Source organism: Nicotiana tabacum, chromosome 17, assembly GCF_000715075.1.
Source record: "Nicotiana tabacum cultivar K326 chromosome 17, ASM71507v2, whole genome shotgun sequence".
Classification (NCBI taxonomy): domain Eukaryota; kingdom Viridiplantae; phylum Streptophyta; class Magnoliopsida; order Solanales; family Solanaceae; genus Nicotiana; species Nicotiana tabacum.
Genome location: NC_134096.1, coordinates 136,729,453 through 136,753,185, shown reverse-complemented (window position 1 = coordinate 136,753,185; position 23,733 = coordinate 136,729,453). Strand labels below are relative to the sequence as shown.

The window sequence follows — 23,733 nt, the reverse complement described above, 5'->3', positions numbered from 1 at the left end:
TATTCGTAAGCAGAGTTATTCATATTTGTGTCAGTAAAAAATAACAAATAAATCCAGTATTTTAGTCGAAATACACGCCGGGCACTATCTTAATTTACTAAAAGCAAAAAAGAATTCACTCAGGATGAGTTTCAGCCTTTGATGACATAAATCATAAGAATTACTCAACAGACTAAAAACATCTGATTCATGCAACTATTTAGCAGCTCGAGTTGTAGGAGCGTAGCTGGCTGGCTCCAGTGTAACTAGGGTGAGGAGCAGTAAAACAGATGTGAATGGAAGTTTTATATGTTCAGGAGATTTGTAATACCGGTTAATAGGGGAGGGTTGGGATGGAAATGGAACATACAAACTTAACCATGCGAGCAATGGGATATCATTTCTTCACGTTCTGTACACATGACAAATGGGGTTACTCTGGTTTTACATGGAAACTGTACAATCCATTCCTTTTCCTAGTTTTGTTCCAGTGTGTGTATGTGTGTGTGTGTGAGATAGAGAGAGCTGCCAATGGGACCAGTGTTACAAATTTAGTATGTACATTCATAGAGTTATCATTAGATACCTTCATATATCGATCAGTATTAATACACCGCCCTCCAGATCCGGATCATCCTCCATTGTGATGGGTGCAGACTGGATATCTTCAACGCAAAATTATTGCTTGATAGGTATCCAGAACCAAATTAGGTATTTTCACGAGAGCCTTTTGACACTAGGATACGGCTGTTCTTAGTCGCTTCGCTGCACGCTCTAAGCTGATTTCATGCCGATGTAACTCATGCCATGCCTCAGATGAACCCCTACCACACGAACCTAACTTGGCAATCTGCTCATGCAGAGCATCCAAGTTGACAAGAGGGACGGTTGTTGGTCGCCCATGAGCACACTAGCAAACGAAAACATAATGCAGTCATTAGTAATATGGAATTCCTCTCTTAAAACACACCCATTCACTGCAGATCCAAAACAAATCCGTGTATATATCTCCTGAAATGCAATTTTCCACTCACTTGAAAACACAACGAAGTCTGCTTCAACTCCTCAACAATGAGAGAACATTCTGAAGGTAACAATGCATCTCCAAACATAATTGCACCTATGAAAAAATAAATAAATAGAATGGTGACATCAGGAATCAATAATCAATCAACCAAACAAGCTTCAAACCAGAATTAGTTTGTCAGCTAAATTGATCCTCTCTATATGTTCCACTCTATCCATGTCATAATTATCATTCCAAATTCGAATACTTGATAAAAAACCATGACATCAGGAATATTAAAGAAAAATATCCTAAACCAACTAATTGTGGTTCTAATTCCTTTTCTTTTTCTTGGGGTGTGGTGGAGGCAAAGAAAGCATCAGGCAGCCCTTAATTTATAAAGTAGATATTTAACTTACTCCTGCAAGCCTTGCTGTTCAGGACCCGATTCACTGATGGGGGTATTATAGATGATCCATCTGTATCAGCAAGCTAAGGGTTGCAAACACATTGTTCAGAAAGCATGACACGGCATTTAAGCAAGAACGTAAGTAAGATACCAAACGAGAACGTTAAATTAGAGTTGAAAAGAGTGAAATATGACAATTAGTTAATGATATCCACAAGTGTCTGCAAGCCTATCGAAGCCTACGCTACTTATTGATTATCAAAAAGCGACCTCCCACCCCACCCCCAAATCTTCATTGGACTAACCTGTTGAAGAAATTCTAACAGATCCACATCAGTTAGATTAACGCCCAAAATACAAGGAACCTGTATTGTCAACAACAACAACTACGCCTCAGAAACAATTACTTTTAATGAAGCACGTGCAAAAGAACTGGTTAACTAATACATTTCTTAAAACCATGAAAGAGATCATGAATGGTTTTCCAGAGCAAGTTGAAGCAATTCAATCTTCAAGGCCTTATATTCAGAAAGAGAGAACCTCTAGCATTTTTCATAAGGCAAGTAAAAAGAGAGAACCTCTAGCATTGTCTTCTCACTGACGGAGTGATGGTATTACAATAAAAGAGCTCTTTCCTTGAAAGTTATACTTCACATATCACTCTCTGTATCCAACCCAATTAAATAATTGGATAAGTTATACACTGAACGCCCCTATAATATCACTCAGTTTCGGACACAGCCCCTGTATTTATAAATCAAACACTTATAACACTTGCCTTAAATTTGGTTTATGTAAGGCCCCGTAAAATTTGTAAAGGAATTTAAGGTTTCGTGGTGCCGAAGTAGGCTTAAAGGAAAATTTTGGGCAGAAAAATACATCTCTGCAGCCCACTAAGCGGTCGCATAATCACTCTACGGACCACATAATGGCCGCAGAGTGAAGCAACTTAGGCAAGTTTGGAGAGCAGATTTGTGGTGCATTATGCGATTGCAAACCAGTTCTGCGATGCATTATGCGACCGCAGAACAGGTCTGCGGGCCACATAATGACCGCAGACTGGGTCAGTTTTGCCCAGTTCCGGAGAGCAATTATGCGGTCGCATATGCGACCGCAGATCCTGTTCCGGAGCTTCATTTTTTGAATTTTTATAACCCGACCCTACTTCGCTAAATAGACTATATGTGCCATCTTTTGAGCAAAAACCTGATATTTTGAGGGTTAGAGAATGCCCTAAAGTGAGAGAGAGTTCTTCAACAATTTGTTCTTCAATTCTTGCTCGAATCTTGGAAGATTATCAAGGAAAGCACATTAGGTCTTCCATCCTAAAGGTAAAATTCTACACCCTAAACCTCAATTTCGAAATTTAACTAGGAATGGATAATTGGTAAGATAATTTTTGGGTATAGGAGTTGTTTATTTTGCATGCATGTGTTATCAAGAGATGTAGGAAAATTGTTGAGCTAAAATGGTAAAGAATGGGTTGTGGGATGATAGGATCCTCCATGAAAGGGCCTTGAAACCTTAATGCACACCTAGTATTTGATAAAATGCTCAAAGGAGCTAGAACCATGAGTATCTTCCTAATTTTGTTTAAATTTGTTACATTTCTACAATAGATTGAAGTTGCTAAGATTTTCGGAACATTTTAGAGTTTAAGGAAGCTAAGTGAGGTATATTAGCTAAACTCTTCTCTTAGAATTGAACCCCGCAATGTCCTTGTAAGTCTCGTGATGCCCTTTATAAATTGAATTTCTATCAAATAAGCCTTGTGTCGAAATAATTATGTGTTCAATGTGTATTCCAAAGATTCTTGTTATGTTAAGTTAATGTTTGAGGATGTGGTTTAAGTATAGGTTGTGTGTTACTATGTTATGATTTGAAAGCGTGAATTCTTATGAAAGCCACCATGTCAATTGTGTAATAAGTCATATGTGCCTAAGACCCTAATTTTCTCAAGGATGTGATTAAAGTTTTTAATGTTGAAAGGCCTTGTTGTTGATTATTCATGATAACGATTGAAAATGGGATAATGAGCTGAATTATGAAGTATGGCCAATGTGCCAAGAATGATATTGTGTTATGGCCAATGATGTTAATAAAATGAATGACATGTAAAGGAATATGAATTGAGTGGTAAATACTTTTAATAACAAATGCTTTGGGAGTATCGATTAGCCACCAAGGAAGGGTAGGTCGGAACAACCTAACCCCGAAACTACATGTGCCGGTGTAGGAGTGATTGAAGGGTAAATCCCCGTGTTAATGTGATGAGACTGTTTCCCCTTAAATGGGATGAGATTATTGCTAGCTAGATGTGATGTAATGTCAACCCACACGGCATTGTGGTAAGACGGCTTAGCCGATCGGGCTGAGATCGGACGCCATGCCGCGCACATGGTGGTATTGTGAGTGTATGTCTCGGGGTGAGACGGCTTAGCCGGTCGGGCTGAGATCGGACTCCGTGCTAAAACACGGTGGTATATCGGTGCTAAAGATCTCCCAACTTAAATTACCGAAACCTACGTGAAATTTACGTTTCCCCTAATGTGGCACTTTGATACCGTTTGAGTATCTTTTTGATATCATGTTTATTCTTCGTTTACTGTTGCTCGTTCTATTGAGAGGGTGTTTAGTTTTACATACTAGTACTATTCCATATGTACTAACGTCCCTTTTGCCGGGGGCGCTGCATCTTTAATGGATGTAGGTGGTTCCATAGCATGTGGTATTGATCAGTGATAGCAGCACACCCTCTCTTTAGCTGATTTGGTGAGCCCCACTTTATTTCGGGGTCATGTATCTTCTATTCTTTGTAGATAGCATTTTAAGGTATAGCCGGGGCCTTGTTGCCGGCATTGTCATAGCACTCTTATGTTCCTGTTAGAGGCTCCGTAGACATAGTGTGGGTTGTACCTGTTTTTGGGAAAGTTAAACTAAAAATGTTGTAATGGTATCATTTGTTCCACTTTAACTATGATTGTAAAACGTACTGTTTTGAAGACTTGTTAATGACGTAACCAATGAAAATAAACCGGTGTTGTTCACTTGAATCTTATTGACTTACTAATAAAATGTATTCTTCTCCTCATGTGCGGGTGAGTTGGGTAGACTGCACTGTGCAGGCTTGCTCGACCGAGGTAATTCTGTTGAGCGCCGGTCGCGCTCCCCGAGGTCGGGGCGTGACAGTTTAACACTGTTAACAATAGTGAGTTAAAAAGACCAAAATAACCCCATTGCAGCCCTATACTGATTTATCATATCTATGATTGTGTTGATGATGAAGTAGCTGGCGGTCCAAACTCCGGCGAACTTTCAGTGCAAACTCCGCCGCGTAAAGTGGTGGTGATCTCCGCCGGGAACTCTTCGCTCGTCTTCAAAACGTCGGGTTTCAGTCTCACTTGCTTTGTTGAATCAATCCGATTACGTACGGTTGCTGATTTCAGGAGCAACTTTTCATTCTTGATTCCTAAGTCAAAACATCAATTAGGAAGATTTCAATTCGAGTTCTCCCTGAAGCCGCCATTATTGCTTCCCCTTGTCCGTTTGCAATCCAGGTTCTACTGTTCCTCTCTTGTCTTGATATTTTAATAGTTTGATATTTTAGCGTAATTGTATCTCCTTGTCTGCCTATTTTGTTCTTGAATCTTTAGTTAGTATTTGCCCTAGTATTGTCAAATTAATTGCATTAGTGATAGCTTTGCCTACGTGTTTATACTGTTATCTACCTATTTACATCTTTATTTTGAATCTTTTTATTTTGGATCTTTATTGCACATTTTCTTGTGACCTTTAGTTGTAGATTATAGCCCCTTTAGCTCTTGTATTGTATTTCTTCACCTATTTTTTCTATTCTTTAGCAGTGTTGTGAAGAGCGTGAAGCGAGGAAAAGCTACAATCCCCATTTCGCCTAAAGCGAGAAGCGAAGCACTCGCTTTTTTGAAGTGAAGCGGAATTTTTAAAAAAATTAAAATAAATACTGCATAGACAACACATGTAATTATAAGCAAATGTTCAATACTTCAATGTAAAGGATATAAAAATTAGAGGAAGGGCAGTTTTTCTCTGTTAAAAACTGGGCAGAGAAATAAGAACCCAAGGATTGGCATCAATTCTGAGAAAGAACCGAAGGTTAAAAAAAAAATCGCGAGCATCTCGCTGTATTTAGACGTTGAAACAGTGAAAGAAGAAGAAGAAGGAGGAGGAGGAAAATCAGAACATACCTATTGTTGTTGAAGACTTGAACTTGAAGTTGAAGTTGAGAAGAAGAACCCCAGTCTAATGCTCTCAGATGCTCTGCTTTAAAACCCTAATCGTTGTTCATTTAATAAAAGACAGAACAGTTTCGTTTTTAATTAAATAGCCTGGGTCTGTTTAAAAACAAAGAAGCGGTCGCTTCCTTCGCATCGCATCGCATCGCTTGGTCGCTTCTCGCTTTTTAGTGGGAAGCGGTCGCTTTTTTATACCTGAGTCGCTTCACCCATGTGAAGCGGGCACTGAGTCGCTTCGCATCGCTTCTCGCTTAAAGCGAGCGCTTTTTTAATCATTGTTCTTTAGTTGTAGATTATAGTTCGTTTAGTTCCTTTGTTTTATTTCTTCACCTGTTTGTCTGACCTTTAGTTGAGATTATAGTTCCCGTTAGTTACTTTATTTTATTTCTTCACCTGTATTGCGATCTTTAGTGGTAGATTATATTTCGGTAATTCATTTTATTTTTGTCGTTTGTTTTCGGGATAGTGCTTGCGTAGTGACTCGTATATTATAGTGGCTTTGGTGAACAATGGTACGATAAGGTCTTGTCCTCGGGGTTGTCAGCGGGAGATGGGGTGCGGGGTAAGGGGGTAAGAAGGCTAAGGGAGCTACTAGGCGGAGAGTGAGGTCTTGGAACATAGGAACTTTGACTGAAAAATCTGTAGAGTTAGCGAAGATTCTCGAGAAAAGGAAAATTTATATAGTTTGTGTACAGGAGACTAGGTGGGTAAGGGATAAGGTCCGAGATGTGGGCAGTTTCAAACTTTGATATTCTGGGAGGGTGGGGGCAGGAACGGGGTAGGTATCTAGTTGATAAGGACCTCCGTGAACTAGTGGTGGAGGTTAGGAGGGTGAATGGCAGGCTGATGACTATTAAACTAGTTGTTGGAGGTTTTACTTTGAACATAATCAGTGCGTATGCACCCCAAACAGGCTTGGATGAGGAAGTCAAGAGGCGTTTCTGGGAGGATTTGGATGAGATGGTGTGTGGTATCCCGCATACCGAGAAGCTTTTCATAGGAGGAGATTTCAACGGCCACATTGGAGCGACGTCTGGGGGTTATGATGATGTGCATGGTGGCTTTGGTTTTGGAGATAGAAATGGAGGAGGAACATCTTTGCTGGACTTTGCTAGAGCATTTGATTTGGTGATAGCAAACTCGAGTTTCCCGAAGAAGAGGTAGCACTTGGTCACCTTCCGGAGTTCGGTGGCCAAGACTCAATCTGATTATTTACTCTGCAGGAAGTTCGATAGAGGTCTTTGCATGTATTGCAAGGTCATCCCGAGTGACAACCTCTCGACCCTTCATAGGCTCCTGGTCATGGACCTTGAGATCATGAGGAAGAGGAGGAAGAGGAGGAAGAGGGCGATATATAGCCAACATAGGATCAAGTGGGGAGCCTTGACGGAAGCTAAAGCGCAGGAGTTGGGGGTCAAGCTGGTGACTATGGGGGCTTGGAGTAGTAGTGGGGACGCAAGCGCTATGTGGACCACGACTGCGCAGTACATTAGGGAAGCCGCGAGAGAGGTATTAGGGGTCTCAAAGGGTTACTCTGATGGTCACAAGGGAGACTGGTGGTGGAATGGAGAGATGCAAGGAAAAGTGAAAACCAAGAAAGCAGCGTATCTGAAGCTAGTAGAAAGTGTAGACGAGGAGGAGAAGAGGGCGAATAGGGAGCATTATAAGTTGGCTAAGAAAGAGGCAAAGCTAGCAATTATGGCAGCCAAGACTGCAGCTTTTGATCGTTTGTATGAGGAACTCGAGGGCCAAGGTGGGTGTAAGAGGTTGTTCAGGTTAGCCAAGGCGCGAGAAAGGAAGGCGCGCGACTTGGACCAAGTGAAGTGCATCAAGGACGAAGAAGGTAGAGTTTTGTTAGATGAGGGGCTTATCCGTCGGAGATGGCAGACCTACTTCCATAGTCTCTTGAACGAAGAGAGGGACAAAAGCATTGTACTGGGTGATTTGGAATTCTCTGGGAGTCGCTGTGACTTTGGGTATTGTAGGCGGATTAGAGTTGATGAAGTTGAGGGGGCTATGCGTAAGATGAGCAGGGGCAAAGCGACCGGGCCGGATGAAATCCCGGTGGAGTTTTGGAAGAATGCGGGCAAGGCAGGCTTGGAGTGGCTCACTAGGTTATTTAATGTCATATTTAGAACGAAGAAGATGCCCGAAGAGTGGAGGGGGAGCACGATGGTTCTTGTATACAAGAACAAGGGTGATATCCAAAATTACAATAACTATCGGGGTATCAAGCTGCTTAGTCATACTATGAAAGTCTGGGAGAGAGTGGTAGAGCTAAGGGTGAGGAGTAGTGTGTCTATTTCCGAGAATCAGTTTGGGTTTATGCCGGGACGTTCGACAACAGAAGCCATCCACCTTGTTAGGAGATTGATAGAGCAGTATAGGGAGAAAAAAAAGGACTTGCATATGGTGTTCATCGACTTAGAAAAGGCGTACGATAAAGTTCCGAGGGAGGTTTTGTGGAGATGTTTGGAGGCTAGAGGTGTACCTGTTGCCTACGTTAGGTTGATTAAGGACATGTATGATGGAGTAAATACCCAAGTGAGAACGGTGGGTTGGGACTCGGACCATTTCCCGGTTATGATGGGGTTGCATCAAGGGTCGGCACTCAGCCGTTTTTTGTTTGCTCTGACGATGGACGTACTGACGCGCCACATCCAAGGGGAGGTGCCGTGGTGCATGCTATTTGCAGATGATATTGTATTGATTGATAAGACGCGAGATGGTGTCAACGCGCAATTAGAGGTATGAAGGCAGACTCTGGAATCTAAAGGTTTCAAGTTGAGCAGGACCAAGACATAATACTTGGAGTGTAAGTTCAGTGGCGAGACTCAAGGAGGGGAAGGGGAGGTGAGGCTGGACTCGCAGGTCATCCCTAGGAGAGGAAGTTTTAAGTACCTTGGGTCTATTATTCAAGGGGATGAGGAGATTGATGAATATGTCACACATCGTATTGGGACGGGATGGGTGAAATGGAGACTCGCTTCCGGTGTTTTGTGTGACAAGAAGGTGCCACCGAAACTTAAGGGTAAGTTCTACAGAGTGGTGTTCAGACCAACGATGTTGTATGGGGCTGAGTGTTGGCCAGTCAAGATCGCTCATGTCCAGAAGATGAAGGTAACAGAGATGAGGATGTTGAGATGGATGTGCGGGCACACCAGGTTAGATAGGATCAGAAATGAGGATATTCGCGACAAGGTGGGTGTGGCCCCTATTGAGGACAAGATGCGGGAAGCGTGGCTTAGGTGGTTTGGTCATGTGAGGAGGAGGAGCACAGACGCCCCGGTGAGGAGGTGTGAGAGGTTGACATTGGAGGGCCTACGGAGAGGTAAAAGTAGGCCAAAGAAGAGGTGGGGAGAGGTGATTAGGCAAGACATGGCGCAGCTTCAGCTGACCGAGGACATGACCCTTGATAGGAAGGTATGGAGGTCGAGTATTAGGATAGTAGAGTAGGTAGTCTACAGTTTTCATAACATTAGTATTGGCACGCAGTCTCGCTTTCTGTTGGTAGTAGGTTTTTATGACTAACCGTTGTTTCCTTCATTGTTGATCACCTTACTATCTTTTTGTTTTTATTCTGCTTTTATATGGCTTTTTGGTACTGTCCCTTCTTATCTATATTTTCATTAATGTGGTGCTTATATTTGCCTGAGCCGAGGGTCTATTGGAAACAGCCTCTCTATCCTCACAAGGTAGGGGTAAGGTCTGCGTACACACTACCCTCCCATACCCCACTTGTGGGATTCTACTGGGTTGTTGTTGTTGTTTTATTAGTACTAGTATACGTACCCGCACGATGCGCGGATTGTAAAAAAAATATATTAGCATGATAATCACTGCTCTTCAGCATGTCATCGTATTGTTGGAGTTGAAACAATGGCAACAAAGTACATTATTGGTTCAGTGTTGGCTTCATTTTCAGTTACATATGTTTGTGACACTGCTGTTGCAGACAAGAATTTGGAGGTACTAATCCACATACTATTGCAAGCAATGGATGGTGGCAAAAGAAGGACTAAAAATTCCAAGCATGGCCTTGCACTCCCTCCCCTTGTGTATTTATATTGTATTGAAACTTTATTACCAAAGATTCCTAATCTCAATCCCAAATTGTTGATGTGACTTCCTAATCTTGCAATACAACAACTACAATCAATACTATATATTTAACTTTCCCTTCTAAGACAGAATCCCAAATGGGTCACATATACTTAACTTTTTGAAAGTATAATATAACAGAGCCAAGTATTACAGAATGTTACCGCAAGAAGTGTGACTGCTTTTGGCTTCTTGTGGATCAGATTTAAGTTCCTGCTTTAAGCAAAACATAAAGCCTCGTGCTCAGAGTTAGGTTCAACTTGAAAAACATTGCAAAAATTAGTGCAATAGAAGTTGTGGCAATTTTATCAAGTTCATAGACAGTGGTCGTGTGATGAACAGCTAAACAAAGATGCATAGGCCATAGCTTACCTGGTAAATGATCTTGAAGCTTGAGAATGAACGTTGCAAATCCAACCCCAGTTTTGAATTTGTTCAGCATAGTTGTGTAGTAACTGGTAACCAATTTCGGGCATAACCTGCCAAAGCATGGCCAAAGACTCAACATTTTCTGAGTGTGCCAAGAATTTCTCCACAAGCCAAGCAGCACAAGGCAAAGATAAACCCTATTTCACATTAGATGATCGTAAACGTACCAATTCTTGTTCGGAATCAAGATATGTAGTTGTCCTCATTTGTCCAGATAGAACCTGATAATTAGCTAAGTTACAGGCTCCAAGTTGAAATGACACGTTAATGAGTTTTTGGACGTTCTATACCTTCTCACGCAGTTCTTCCAAACGAATTCGCTCATCTGCAGCATGCTGTAAAACATGACAATGCCAGCGTAAGCTCAATGACGATAAATGCTAGAAGCAAACAAAAGGTCATAATTCATGACTTTGTAAAAAGGGCCGCACATTCATTTTGAGATGGGCCTAAGTTTCTACATCAGAATATGCTATATTCTGCCAGACGGTCACAAAGCGACTGAAGCTAAAGGACGTGATGAACTAGAAAGTAATACATTAATAGGTCGTTGGTTGACGTATTATCCATCCAGGGAATGTTTATGCGGAATAATAATGTAGAGACTGTTATGCAATAAATAATGATGTGGGGATTGTTATGTGGTAAATAATAACCCAGGGATGTCATGCAGGGATTACCTACTTTAAAGGCATCTTTGTTCTTAAATACTCTTATCCATCCATTGCTTATACATGTTATCTTATTTCACATTCTAGCCCGCATAAAATAATACTTCCTCCGTTTCAATTTATGTGAACCCATTTGACTGGACACAGAGTTTAAGAAAAGAGAGAAGACTTTTGAATTTGTGGTGTAAAATGAGGCACATATATTTTATGTGGCTATAAATCATTGTATAAAGGTAAATTGTTTCCAAATAAGGAAAGGGGACATTCTTTTTGGCACAGACTAAAAAGTAAATAGGTTCACACAAATTGAAACGGAGGGGGTATATAGATTATCACATAACTTATGAGGGCATTAATAATGTAAAGTTTAATACCACCAACCAAACGTTGCATTAGTTATGCTGATATTATTTTTTTCTTACAAGGCAAACAACATTGTAATTTTTATGCCAAATTTTGTGCGACCTCTAAGGGAAACAATCTTTAGAGTAAATGCAAAAAGGAAATTCACGAGAAAACAAGAAAGGCCACAATGCACTATGCAAAGATTAGAATAGACCTGATCAATTATAGCAAGAGTTGTGCCCGCCACAATCGGAATATACTTCTTATCAACCTGTTGGAGAACTTTGGCACCCTCCAGGTAGTTTTTATCAATGGTATCAGGAACCAATGAATTGCCAACAAAATGCAAGATGCCAGAAGTGACATTGAGTATGGTATCCTGATTCTTAAGATCCTCTGCTCCACTCCCACGCTGTACCTCATATTGACAAAGCAAAAAGTTCATCATCTCAACAAAACATAGAATTCACAAAAACGTCAGGGAGTTTGCTAAGGTACTCAACTGCAGTCTCTGGACGGTAGTCCCTCCATTTCGCCCCAGAATCTAAGAAATTTTGAGTTTTTGTTGATGCAAATTCTGAATTATTGAATAGAAATGTAAGGCATGATAATTCTATCACAAGATCAAAAAATAAGCAAGATGGAATTTAAAGAGACTGTGGCCTAGGAGACCACAAAAGAGACATTGTAACCTCTAATGTACTTTCATGATTAATAAGAACGGCCTCTGAGATAATCTTGAAAAGCGGGTGAAAGAAATGAGCTAACAAACTGAAACATGCACTAGGAATCATTCAGCTCTTATTCAGGTCAGGAACGAATGGCAGGAACTGGTTTACCTTCTTTTGACTCCAGATTGTGTGTACTTGTCCACTCCCCTTGAGTTTGTAGTTCGCTATTCCAGGTGTTAACAAGTTTCATTTTCACATTTGGCCTGAAGAGAAAAACATCATGCTGTGTGAGTTACAAACATATTTGATAAGATAATATAACAAGAGAGACCTGACTCCCCCACCCCACCCCCTCAAAAAAAAAAAAAAATTTACTAATTGATAACAGTACCTGACATTAGAGAATATACCGTCACCACAACTTGGGGTGGAAGATTGATCACATTGATAGGATGACTGCTGTGGAAGCTCCCAGTTAACAGCTTCTGCTGAATGTTGCAGTCTCCTTGCAGCACTAGTTTCTGCATGGTACAAAAGAGCATTAATTAGTTATACACATCATCATTGATTTTTAGCACAAACAAGCACTCCAGGACAAATTACCTGGCATGAGTGGCGCATCATGAACAGTCTTAAGGTTGTTATTTCCTGCTGCTTTTCTTAAAGACTCACTCATGGAAAAGAACTTCTTCTTGCCTTGGTAAAACGGAGGAGCTGAATGACTTCTTCTCCTCTTCCTTAGTAGCTTATCTGTTTTACCTTGATTTCCTGTATCAATCCATTTATGCGAGTCCTCATCCACCCTAGAGGAGAGCATAGCTCGTGGTATCAAATAATTATTAAGATTTTCTTCACCATGAGAATGTATATGTGACAAATCATCTCCATCATAATAGAGTTCAGAAGGACCTGAACTATAAATGTCCTGTGGATCATGACCCCCTATTCTGCCCATATCCTCCCTAGAATAAGCATTAAAATTGAGACCAAACTTTGCAAAACTTGGGAACAAGCAGTCCTCTTTTCCCAAATTGTTTATGGTAGGAACCAGGAGATTATGTTTTCCAAAATTATACGTGACACCAAGTTCATCTTTAACAGAAGTTTCAATCCCCTTTTCAGCAATATAAGGATCAACATCTTGAAACCTGGTCCCAAGCGAAGGATCTGGTAGCAGCGGACATGGATCTGAACTAAAAGGCAGCTGACTAGAACCATAATTTTCAGTCTGTTTAACAAAGTCAAGAAGATAATTGTCTTCATCTAGAATGTCCTTGCTTTGAGTTTTGCACCTGGAGAAATTTTCAAAATATAGCTCCTTGCCCCTAGGAAACCTTTGATTTGGGACCTGGTTAATATCATCAACTACTTCAAATTCAACACTGTAATCACCTTCAAGGAGATCTCGTTTAATTCTGTAATCACTTCTTTTAAGTTTAATATCTTCATCACTATCAAAAGATGCTCCATCATGTATCAGGCTTCTACGCAAAGAACAACTCTGCATAAATGGTTTCCTTCTGTCATGCATCACATTTGAACTATCATCAAGCTCAAGAGACTCCATAAACGAGGCTTCCTCTGTTGATCTCTCAGCAACAATTGTTAGGCACTCATCCTCCCATCCTGAACTAACGGGCAGTCTGATTTATGACTGGAGCTAGCTGGAGAATTGAATTTGTTATCCAGGAAATCATCCCCTATAGAGAAAACATTAGATGAAAAAGGCTGGGGAGAGTTTCCGGATTTCCAGTTCACCCCCATTGTGCGACGAGCAAGAGATCCATCAATTGACCGATTTGAACTTTCAGTCTGACAGAGAAATCTGGACTTAGGATCATGCTTTTCAGAAGCACTTCCCCACAGAATATTCTGCGAAGATTGAATCTCTCTCCTGACAGAGCACTCTTCAGTTAGTTTCTTTGGCTGAGGGGAAGAAAGCTCAAGCGTAGGTTTGCAACTCCGGGCCCTGCACCTCTTTTTCCTGATCTCATGATTCATAGGCATATCTGAGAAGAGAAGCAGGGAGTGGGATAGCAAGAGATGAGGATATTTCTTCTTATCTAGGTTTTCTAAAAGCAGCTTAAGAGAAAAGAAAGTGACAAAACTAGACGATGTCACAACACTGAAATACTTTGCACCATCTGATGCATAAGTAACTCCCCCCCCCCCTCTTCCCCTCCCCCCTCTTGTGAGGTGGAAGCTACAGGGAAGGGAATGTGTGTGGGGTGGTCAAAGCAACATGTACAAATAACTCAAATACAATGAATCCTAAGTGACATCGCATAAGAATGTCTATAGGTGCGCGCAAGCTGGCCCGGACACCACGGTTATTAAAAAAAAAAAAAAAAAAAAGAATGTCGATAGTGTAATTGCTCTAACCAGAGTTATTTTCAGCCCATAGATTCGTGACAGTATCTTCAATAAAGGAAAGGACAGGGCACCAATCCTTCAACAGTAAAATGAAAAAGCAACTGGTTATCAGAAGAGATTCTTGAAAAGCACATCAAAATAGCAGTATTAGATGAACACAAGCAGTATCAATGAAACCATAAAAGGGAATTAAATGCTACACATCAGTTCTAGCAATTGGATTGCGCATCTAACATGGAAGAAAAATGAACAAGTGACATGTTCTAAGACTAAGATAGACAAACAAAACCACACGCCCCCTCCTCTTTTTCTTGTGGTGATAAGTCAAGCCACTCCTCTCTTAACCTACATGGTACATAAACTCATGAAGTAGATTGATGCAGCAAATTCTTTATCCTTTTTTTTTTGAAGCATGGTAAGGTTGTATAAATGGAGTACAAAGACTGTGCCAAAATTACAAGCGATGCAGACCCTTTACAATTACTCTAGGAAGCCGAAGAAATCTATCATCCTATCCAAATTATTAACATTTTCTGGTTTACACCAAAAAGCTAAAAAGGAAATACATCTATGTAAATCAAACTGCCAAATCCATTTAAAGGGATGTGTAAATGAATGGGTAAGCAAAAACCGGGAGAATCATAGTCACAGACACAGCAAACAACCTGTACTAAGAAATACAAAATTCCTATCAAAAACAAATTTGTATGACATCGTTGTTAACACTGACCTGTTTGGTTTTGCAACCAAAGAAGTTTAGAAGCATGGTTTTGCACTGTTCTCCCATAAAAATAAGGAGATTATTCTATTCTCCAGAAACAGCCATGATGCCAGGGCCTTGCCTGTAGGGGGGGTCCTTTTCTTACACTTTTAATAGCAAATAATGGTGTTTATTCAGTATAAACCTATTAATGTCACCCATATTAAAGTCACGAAAAATGATAAGGTGTTTAGTGATATTTTTAACAAAAACAACCCCAACCAATCCTGAAAAACAAACCCAAAAACCTGAACCCAATTCCATAAAGAATACATCCAAAGACTCACAATGATTTCAAAACCCCGAAGCAAAATAAAACCATAAACGCCAACGAACAATCTCACCTTAAATTCCACAGAGGTCTTTGATGGCTCCAAAGTTAAATCATAAGAAGATCTTGGGCAGTTTAGGTTCAACAAAAACAGTGGATATATCTGGGAGCTACTTCGCCGCTCAATGTCAGAAGCGCTGTCAAAGCTCATTGCTAAGTTATTGAGTAGTTTATGTATTGGTCCCTTGGAAACAAATCTTAAATTGATGTCTGCGTTAGTGAAGTTCAAGGAACACAAATTCACCGTAAAAAACAAGCATCCAATATGGTAATTGTCAACCAAAGATTATTTTTTTTCTTTGGTCAGGAGAATGTACTGAAATAAGTGGATACAGAAATATTGAAGGACCTGCAAATTAAGCAGTGGTAGTTAGGGGAAAAAGTGTAGAAAATATAACTTATCACACCTCTTATCCATCAATTTGGCGGGACCTATATACCTTCATTGGGTAAACATCAGGACCTGAGATGTATCCGGAGAGCTTGAATGAACCATCACTTGCATTCAGTTTGTTTAGGGAGCTCAAATCCTGAATCGCAAACCCACCGGACAACAGCGGCAATGGAGAAGGAGAAGCACGCGTGCAAAGCAGGTCATCCTCACTGCATTCAAATGGGGGGAAAACTAAGAAAACAGACAGGAAATACCCTTTAGCAAGTGTAACAAAGAAATACCTTTCAATATCAACAATTCTGAAGGAGACACTGGGATGCACAAAGGCAATTCTTAGCAGACACTCTTTCACGGAATGCAAGATCCTCTTTGGGCTTCAAGAATATATATGCAAACCAAAACCAATCAGGTCTGAGAACAGCTCTAGAAATACAGTATGTAAATCAACAACAGTGTTTTGTCTGAATTGCAAGAAACTAGAAGTACTTGGAGAGCATTTGCTTCCTTCGAACTGGTTGGTTGTAAAATAAATCACGAACAATGACTGCAAAAAGATAAATGCCAAGAAATCTCCTAATTAGTAAACAGCAGTCAACACTTGTATCAGGTAAGCTTATACACAATTACCCGTTGTACCAACATCTTGTCTATCATCATCAATTCCAAGATACAAACACTTGCCGTCCTGTAAATAATGTTAAGGAAAAAGATCAAGTTAGTAGTTTTATACCTACCTTGATGGATAATACCAGCTAAAACTCAAAAGATCTTTACCTTCAAAACCTTACGATATCCATTTGGCTTTCCGTGAGTTTTAGTAACAATTTCCAACAAAGAAACATCAGAAATAGAGCTCAGAGCCTCTCCTTTAAAGCCAAAGCTTGCTGGGAAAGCATGCACATCATCCAAGTGTCTGTATTTTGATGTCACTGGTATAAAGCAAGCATTCAAAGCATGTTAGAATGGGCAGACAAAATGGAAGCTTAACAGAAGATGAAAGAAACAGGCACATATACTTCTACATAAGCTGGGCTAAAAGTTCCTCACCAATATGTATGTTCCAGCTCAACTTCAGCTAATATAATAATCAAAACATCTATATACAGTGGAACACCAAAAGCATATTCCAAAAGCGACCGACTTCATTAACTCTACAAGGAAGACCCAGCTGACATGATCATAAGCCTTTTCCAAGTCCAGCTTAGATATAACCCCAGCTTCATTCTTACTCATTCTAGAAAGTATAAACACTCATCAACTAACAATACTGCATGCTAAATTTTTCTGCCATTAACAAAAGCCTTTTGTGTCTCTGAGATCAAATTGCCAATTATTGTCTCTAATAATTCAGTTAGTACCTCGCCAGTAATTTAGCACCTAACTCCTTTCTTTTCAGGAATTAATGCTATGAAGGTTGCACAACAACTCTAATGAAACACTCTCTGTCTCGTGAAAGTGCTGCAATGCCTTCTTTACATCATCCTTCAAGATAGCCCAACATCTCTGATTGCCATAGTATAGCCATCTTGTCCAGAGGCATTGCCCTACACTATTCTTAATTACCAGGTCAACTCCTCATCAGAGAAAAGATCTCTACAGCCATTCCTTCTCTTCCTCTGATATCACCTTGAGTTCTCTACATATCCATTCGATTCTTCGGGTCTCAGTTTCTTAGAGTAGAGTTTCATAGACTCAAAGTCTCTTTTCAGCCTCATCAAAGTTTCATAGATATAGCATCATAATACCTGCTCATCTCAAAAGCAGTATATCCATAGATTACTCAAATGAAAATGATTAAAAATATCTGTCAGGTTGCTCAAATCAAAATGATTAAAAATATCTGTCAGGTTGCTCAAATCATGTGCCACAGAATTGTCATTGTTAAATATGGCAAGAATTGATACTATGTAAATATGAAAAGATACACAAATCCCTGTAATCACACAGATCCCTGTAATTAAGTAATTAGGAGATTTTGTAGGCTTGTAATTGTAGTCTTTCCTTATTTGTATTCCTGTCAAAGGTTATTTAAACCCAACAGCTTGAGGGAATAATCAAGCACTTTATTCACCATCTTTCTTCACTTCTTCTTTCTCATGGTATCAGAGCTAGGATTTTTTAGTCCCTGCTCCATCTTATTTTTCTTCCTTGAATTAAAAGACTATAGAAGAACCAGATCCTCCTTGGTCGACTCTTCAGTTTTCTCTATTTCTTCCTATTTCTCTTGTTTTTGTAGTTACTCTCATCCACTACTTTCAGCAGTTCGTGTGTACAACAATGGGAGATGATAAAGCAGTTGAAAATCAAATTACTGGAAAGTCGATTTTTTCCTCTTCACCATCTCCAACAATTACTACTGTTAAGTTGGATGGTAGTGGAAATTATACCTCTTGGGCAGCTTCTGTACAACTGTGGTTTATAGGTCAAGGATATGAAGATCACTTGATCAAGAATTATACAGAGATTGGAGCATCTGATAGACCAACTTGGGTTAAAATAGATGCTCAATTATGCAGTCTTCTATGGAACTCTCTTGACAGTAAGTTACTTAATCTTTTTCAGTCATGTAAGACATGTTGCAGGGTTTGGAACAAGGCCAAAACCTTGTATACAAATGACATACAACTTATTTACAAGGTAGTTTCAGACATTGTCCACCTGCAATAGAATCAACAAGACATGGCAAGCTCTCTTGGTCAGGTAGAATCCTTAAAGGATCAATTTGATTCTCTTATGCCTTTTACTGACAAGTTGGATGATCAGGAGAGACACAGAGACAGATTTTTTATGGTTCTAGCCTTGATTGGATTAAGATCTGATCTCTCCTCAGTTCGAGACCAGATTCTTGCTAGCGCATCTGTTCCTACCTTGGAGGAAGTGTCTGCCAGATTGTTGCACATCACATCTACACCGGAGGTAAACTCATATGATACTTCTATAATGGCTGTACAAACTAACACTTTTCAAAATGGACCCAGAAAAGGAAAAGGGAAAAGCACTAAACATTGCACATACTGTGATAAGGGAGGACATACACGTGATGTTTGTTGGTCGCTTCATGGTAAGCCTCCACGTCACAATGATCGTCCTCGACATGCAATCAATGTGGCTCACATCGGAGATGGTATTCTACCTACACCAGATGTCAAGGATAGATCATCTCACTCTATCACTTTGAATGGAGCAGATTATAATGATTATCTTCAGTACCAGGCATCAAAGCAACAGTCATCTACCTCATCTACAGCTTGCACAGTGCAACCTGGCAACTCTTTTGCCTATGTCGCACAGTCTTCCTTTCCTGGACCATGGATTCTTGACTCTGGTGCTACTGATCATATATCTGGTAACAAAAATTTTCTTTCTATCCTTAATTCTCCATCTGTATTTTCTACTATTACCTTAGCTAATGGATCAAAGACTGCTATCAAAGGAATAGGTACAGCTCACCCTCTATCTTCTTTACCTTTAACTTCAGTTCTTTTTGCACCTGAATGTCCGCATAATCTTATTTCCATTAGTAAATTAACCAAGAACCTCAAGTGACTTGTAATCTTCTCTGAGGATTCTGTTTTTGTGCAGGACCGGAGTACGGGACAGGTGATTGGAAGAGGACATGAGTCACACGGTCTGTACAAACTATCCATTCCAAAACCACCAGTTGCCTTCACTTCCGCTATTTCCTCTGATTTGCTTCATAGTCAATTGGGACATCCAAGTCTTTCAAAGCAGCAGAAGATGGTCCCCATTCTATCTACTTTGTCTTTGTTAGAATGTGAGTCATGTCAGCTTGGGAAACACACTCGTGCTTCTTTCCCAAAGCGTGTCAATAATAGGTCTTCCTCTATGTTTGAAGTTGTTCGCTCAGACATATGGGGTCCAAGTCGTGTCAGTTCTTCACTAGGATTTCATTATTTTGTTACATTTATTGATGATTATTCTCGGTGCACTTGGTTATTTTTAATGAAAAACACATCTGAATTGTTCTCTATTTTTCAGAACTTTTGTACTGAGATTCGCAATCAATTTGGTGTTTCCATAAAGAAATTAATCAGTAATAATGCCCGAGAATACTTCTCTTCTTCTCTTTCTTCCTTCATGTCATCACAAGGTATATTACACGTGTCTTCTTGTGCACATACTCCACAACAAAATGGAGTTGCAGAACGAAAGAACAGACATCTCATTGAAACAGCTCGGACATTACTTATTCACAATCATAATCCTTTACGTTTTTGGGGCGATGCAGTTATTACTGCTTGTTATTTAATTAATCGTATGCCCTCCTCTATTTTGCAGTACAAGAATCCACACTCGGTCCTTTATCCAGAACAACCTATGTTCCCACTTCCTCCACGTGTTTGGTTGTACTTCGGGAAAAGACAAACTTCAGCAAAAGGCTATCAAATGTGTCTTTTTAGGGTACTCTCGTCTACAAAAAGGATACAAATGCTTTGATCCCTCTAAAAATAGGTACTTAATCTCAGCAGATGTTACCTTTTTTGAGACTTCCCCATATTTTTCTCCTAATTCATTAAATCAGAAGGCCATATCCACAGTTCTTTCGGTTCCAACCTTTTCGCCTCCAACTCCAGCTACAGCTCCACCACTCCAAGTGTATTCTAGACGCCCTCGACCTAATTCTCAACCCACTAATCCAGTTGATGCTTCTGATCCTAATGCAGGTACACAAAGCCCACCAGGTGACTCATTGCCTTCTCCAGCAATGTCTCATGCTTTGGTTGAGCACTCATCAGATGTCACTGATCTCCCCATTGCTCTTCGAAAAGGTACTAGAATTACTGCCAATCAAACTCCCACTTATACCTTTTTAAGTTATCATCGTTTATCACCTTCATATCATGCCTTTATTACTAGCTTATCCACTGTCAAGGTTCCAAAGACGGTAGAAGAAGCAATGGCCCATCAGATTGGGCAGGTTCTCCCTCTGATAGACGGTCCACTTCAGGTTATTGTATTTTAATTGGAGGCAACCTAATATCCTGGAAAAGTAAAAAGCAAGATGTGGTGGCTAGGTCAAGTGCAGAGGCAGAATATCGGGCTATGGCATTGGCTACTTGCGAGCTTATATGGCTAAGGCAACTTCTACAAGAGTTAAAGATTGGAGGGGATGAACCAATGAAATTGATTTGTGATAATCAAGCCGCATTACATATCGCTTCAAATCCAGTATTTCATGAAAGAACGAAGCATATTGAAGTAGATTGTCACTTCATTCGACAAAAGATTGAGTCTGGGTGTATTGTTACGAGTTTTGTCAACTCAAAAGACCAACTAGCAGATGTCCTCACAAAATCACTCCGAGGATCCAGAATTGGCGATATATGTAGCAAGCTAGGAGCATATGACTTGTACGCTCCAGCTTGAGGGGGAGTGTTAAATATGGCAAGAATTGATACTATGTAAATATGAAAAGATACATAAATCCATGTAATCACACAGATCCCTGTGATTAAGTAATTAGGAGATTTTGTAGGCTTGTAATTGTAGTCTTCCCTTATTTGTATTCCTATCAAAGGTTATTTAAACCTAACAGCTTGAGGGAATAATCAAGCACTTTATTCACCATCTTTCTTCTCTTCTTCTTTCTCAGTCATTAAAACAGCCATAAACTTGTGAGTTGGAGCAGGAGAAAAAGGGGAAGGAGACAAGACAGTTTTTTTTTGTTCAGCCTTTACTCTTTGTTCACGAAAAGAAAAAGAATTTGGAGAAGTGAAGGGAAAGAATTCAAAGGAGGGATTCCAAGCTTTGATACCATGTGAAGGATGTGAACTGTGACAAACGAAGATATATGTGGAATGTCTTGCATGGTTATTCCTTCAAACATGTCGGAATTTAAAATAGAGTTTACAAGTAATCTCAAAAAAGAAAAGAAAATAAATTCCTACTCCTTATTACACAACTAATTCTAAATCTTTTCCATATTTACAAGGAACAGATTCTTGCCATAATTACAATTTCTTAATATTAACATTCACAACAGATAGAAAAACTAGGATCCTAACCCAATTGTAACTAGAAAAAATGATAAAAATATGAATCTACCAGATGTAGGCATCAACTGCATTTGTCATTACAGCAAATTGACAATCAGTCCACCATGCAAACTCAAGATCATGATGATACCACCAAAAGTTTAGTTTCTATTTTATTTCAAGAACATTTGAAATCAAATTTGCCCGATTACAAGTAAAACCACTAAAAACATCTGCAAAAAGAAGCTAGTGAACACACAAACTGACACACATCCTATCAGCAGAGGAACCATGCATGTGCCCCTCTTCAAGTTGTCAAGCAGAAAAAATTACATACAGCAGCATCAATACCATAGAAAAGATTATGTCAGTCCAACATTTTGCAAAAATATTACCATATCTTTCTCCTATCAGCACCAGTCCATCTCGTGAAACACCAGATCCTTCAAAAGAAAGTACAATTTCAGGTGATGTAGTAAAATAATAAATTGAGCAGAACTTTTCTGCAGATCAAAATGCATTACATCAATCAACAAAACTAGTACCTACCGTTGTCATCCACCTTAACATAGCAGGTCCCAACACTAAGAGCAACATATACCTGGTAGAAACTGGGTTTAAGATCAATCTTGGAGCGCTATTTATAAGAATAACAAGCAAAAAAGAACAGTCCTATGAGGAAATAAATCTCATGAAAAAAAAAAGACTTGTGATATCAGGCATGGAACACCAACCATACTAACAGGAGAATAAACGTATCATTTTTCATAGAAAAAGGATCATCTCATTAGTGGGAAACTTTCAAGTCTCCATCAAATTGTTAGACCATAAAGCATATGTCATGTCATCTGAAGTAACAAACAAAGGAAAGTAAAATTCATTGAATTAATGAAGTGCCTCACCCTCACACAAATTCGCAGGTGCAATTAGTCTACTCAATTAAAATTGGATAAAAGCACAACTTGCTAGCGTTAGTTCACTTAACTATTATATTCTCAACAGCCCACCTCTAATAATCCTAAAAACATTAATAAACTCAAAAAAAAGAAAAACCATATATTTCCCCCATTCTCTTATAAGGCATAAATTTCCACATTTAAGAATCAACAAACCTCTGAAAATCTAAACGCCCTAAAGGAGAAGGACAGGTGAGGGCATTTATGAAAATCTGGCCAATCGAGCGTCTTCATTCATAATACTACAAATAGCTATTTTTTTATAATTATAAAACTACTTAGTTTTCTTGAAAAAGTGGTGTGAGTGCCTGAGTGGGACCTTTAAGAACAACTCCACAACTTTCCATTCAATGCCTTGCAAAATTCATATGGAGTATTGAAACATTGAAAGGGTAAATGGGCGTACCTTGGTAGCACCAGCATCAAGGCTGTTGAAAACCAACTCCTCAACAACCCTTGTGAAATCATACAATATAACCCCTGATCGAATCGAACTCCGAATGCCCTCAGGCAATCGCTTAATGCTTCCCATCTCCCTAAAGAAAATAAAAATATATTCTTGAATATCCTTTACATACGCTGTGAGAACGCCAACCAATATTTAAAAAAAAAAAAAAGATTTCTTGAATTCCCTTAGAATGTCCATGCAGCAATGCAAATATACTCGTAAAAACCTACAATTTCTATAATTTTCTTAAAGTATTCAAGAATGTCCATATAATTTTTAAAAACCAACGAGCTTTGGAACTTTAAAATGCAAGCAAAATGCCAAGATAATGGGAAGTACAGTATAATTACTTGAGAAGAGAAAATGGCGGGAAAATTGAATCAGGGTTTAGGGTTTTGATCGGACATCGTCACTGGAACAGTTAAGAGAAGCAACTCAGTGAAATATGCTATGCTGCGCCGGTTGCGTACCAAGTTCGGGTTTTTCAGTTGAGCGGTCTTAATAATTTGAAATCAAGGGGAAGATAGGTGGTTGGTTACGGTATATGATGGTGGTGAAGGGCGCAAATTTCTAAAATGCGCTGGTGGTATCTC

At 39.6% G+C, this 23,733-nt stretch overlaps 1 protein-coding gene across 1 annotated transcript; it reads right to left on the bottom strand.

Moving 5' to 3' along the window:
- Positions 1 to 23,733, bottom strand: LOC107779080 (DNA mismatch repair protein MLH3-like). The gene is given in 26 exon segments (XM_075235164.1): positions 1 to 889; positions 1,014 to 1,099; positions 1,405 to 1,477; positions 1,700 to 1,759; positions 9,931 to 9,979; positions 10,139 to 10,245; positions 10,363 to 10,416; positions 10,486 to 10,530; positions 11,426 to 11,623; positions 11,715 to 11,788; positions 12,051 to 12,145; positions 12,274 to 12,403; positions 12,486 to 13,488; positions 13,491 to 13,891; positions 14,265 to 14,331; positions 15,360 to 15,556; positions 15,680 to 15,695; positions 15,787 to 15,949; positions 16,022 to 16,114; positions 16,227 to 16,284; positions 16,368 to 16,425; positions 16,515 to 16,669; positions 22,132 to 22,179; positions 22,286 to 22,337; positions 23,099 to 23,228; positions 23,491 to 23,733. Coding segments are annotated over 25 exon segments (3,582 nt in total). The 5' UTR covers positions 23,225 to 23,228; positions 23,491 to 23,733; the 3' UTR covers positions 1 to 715.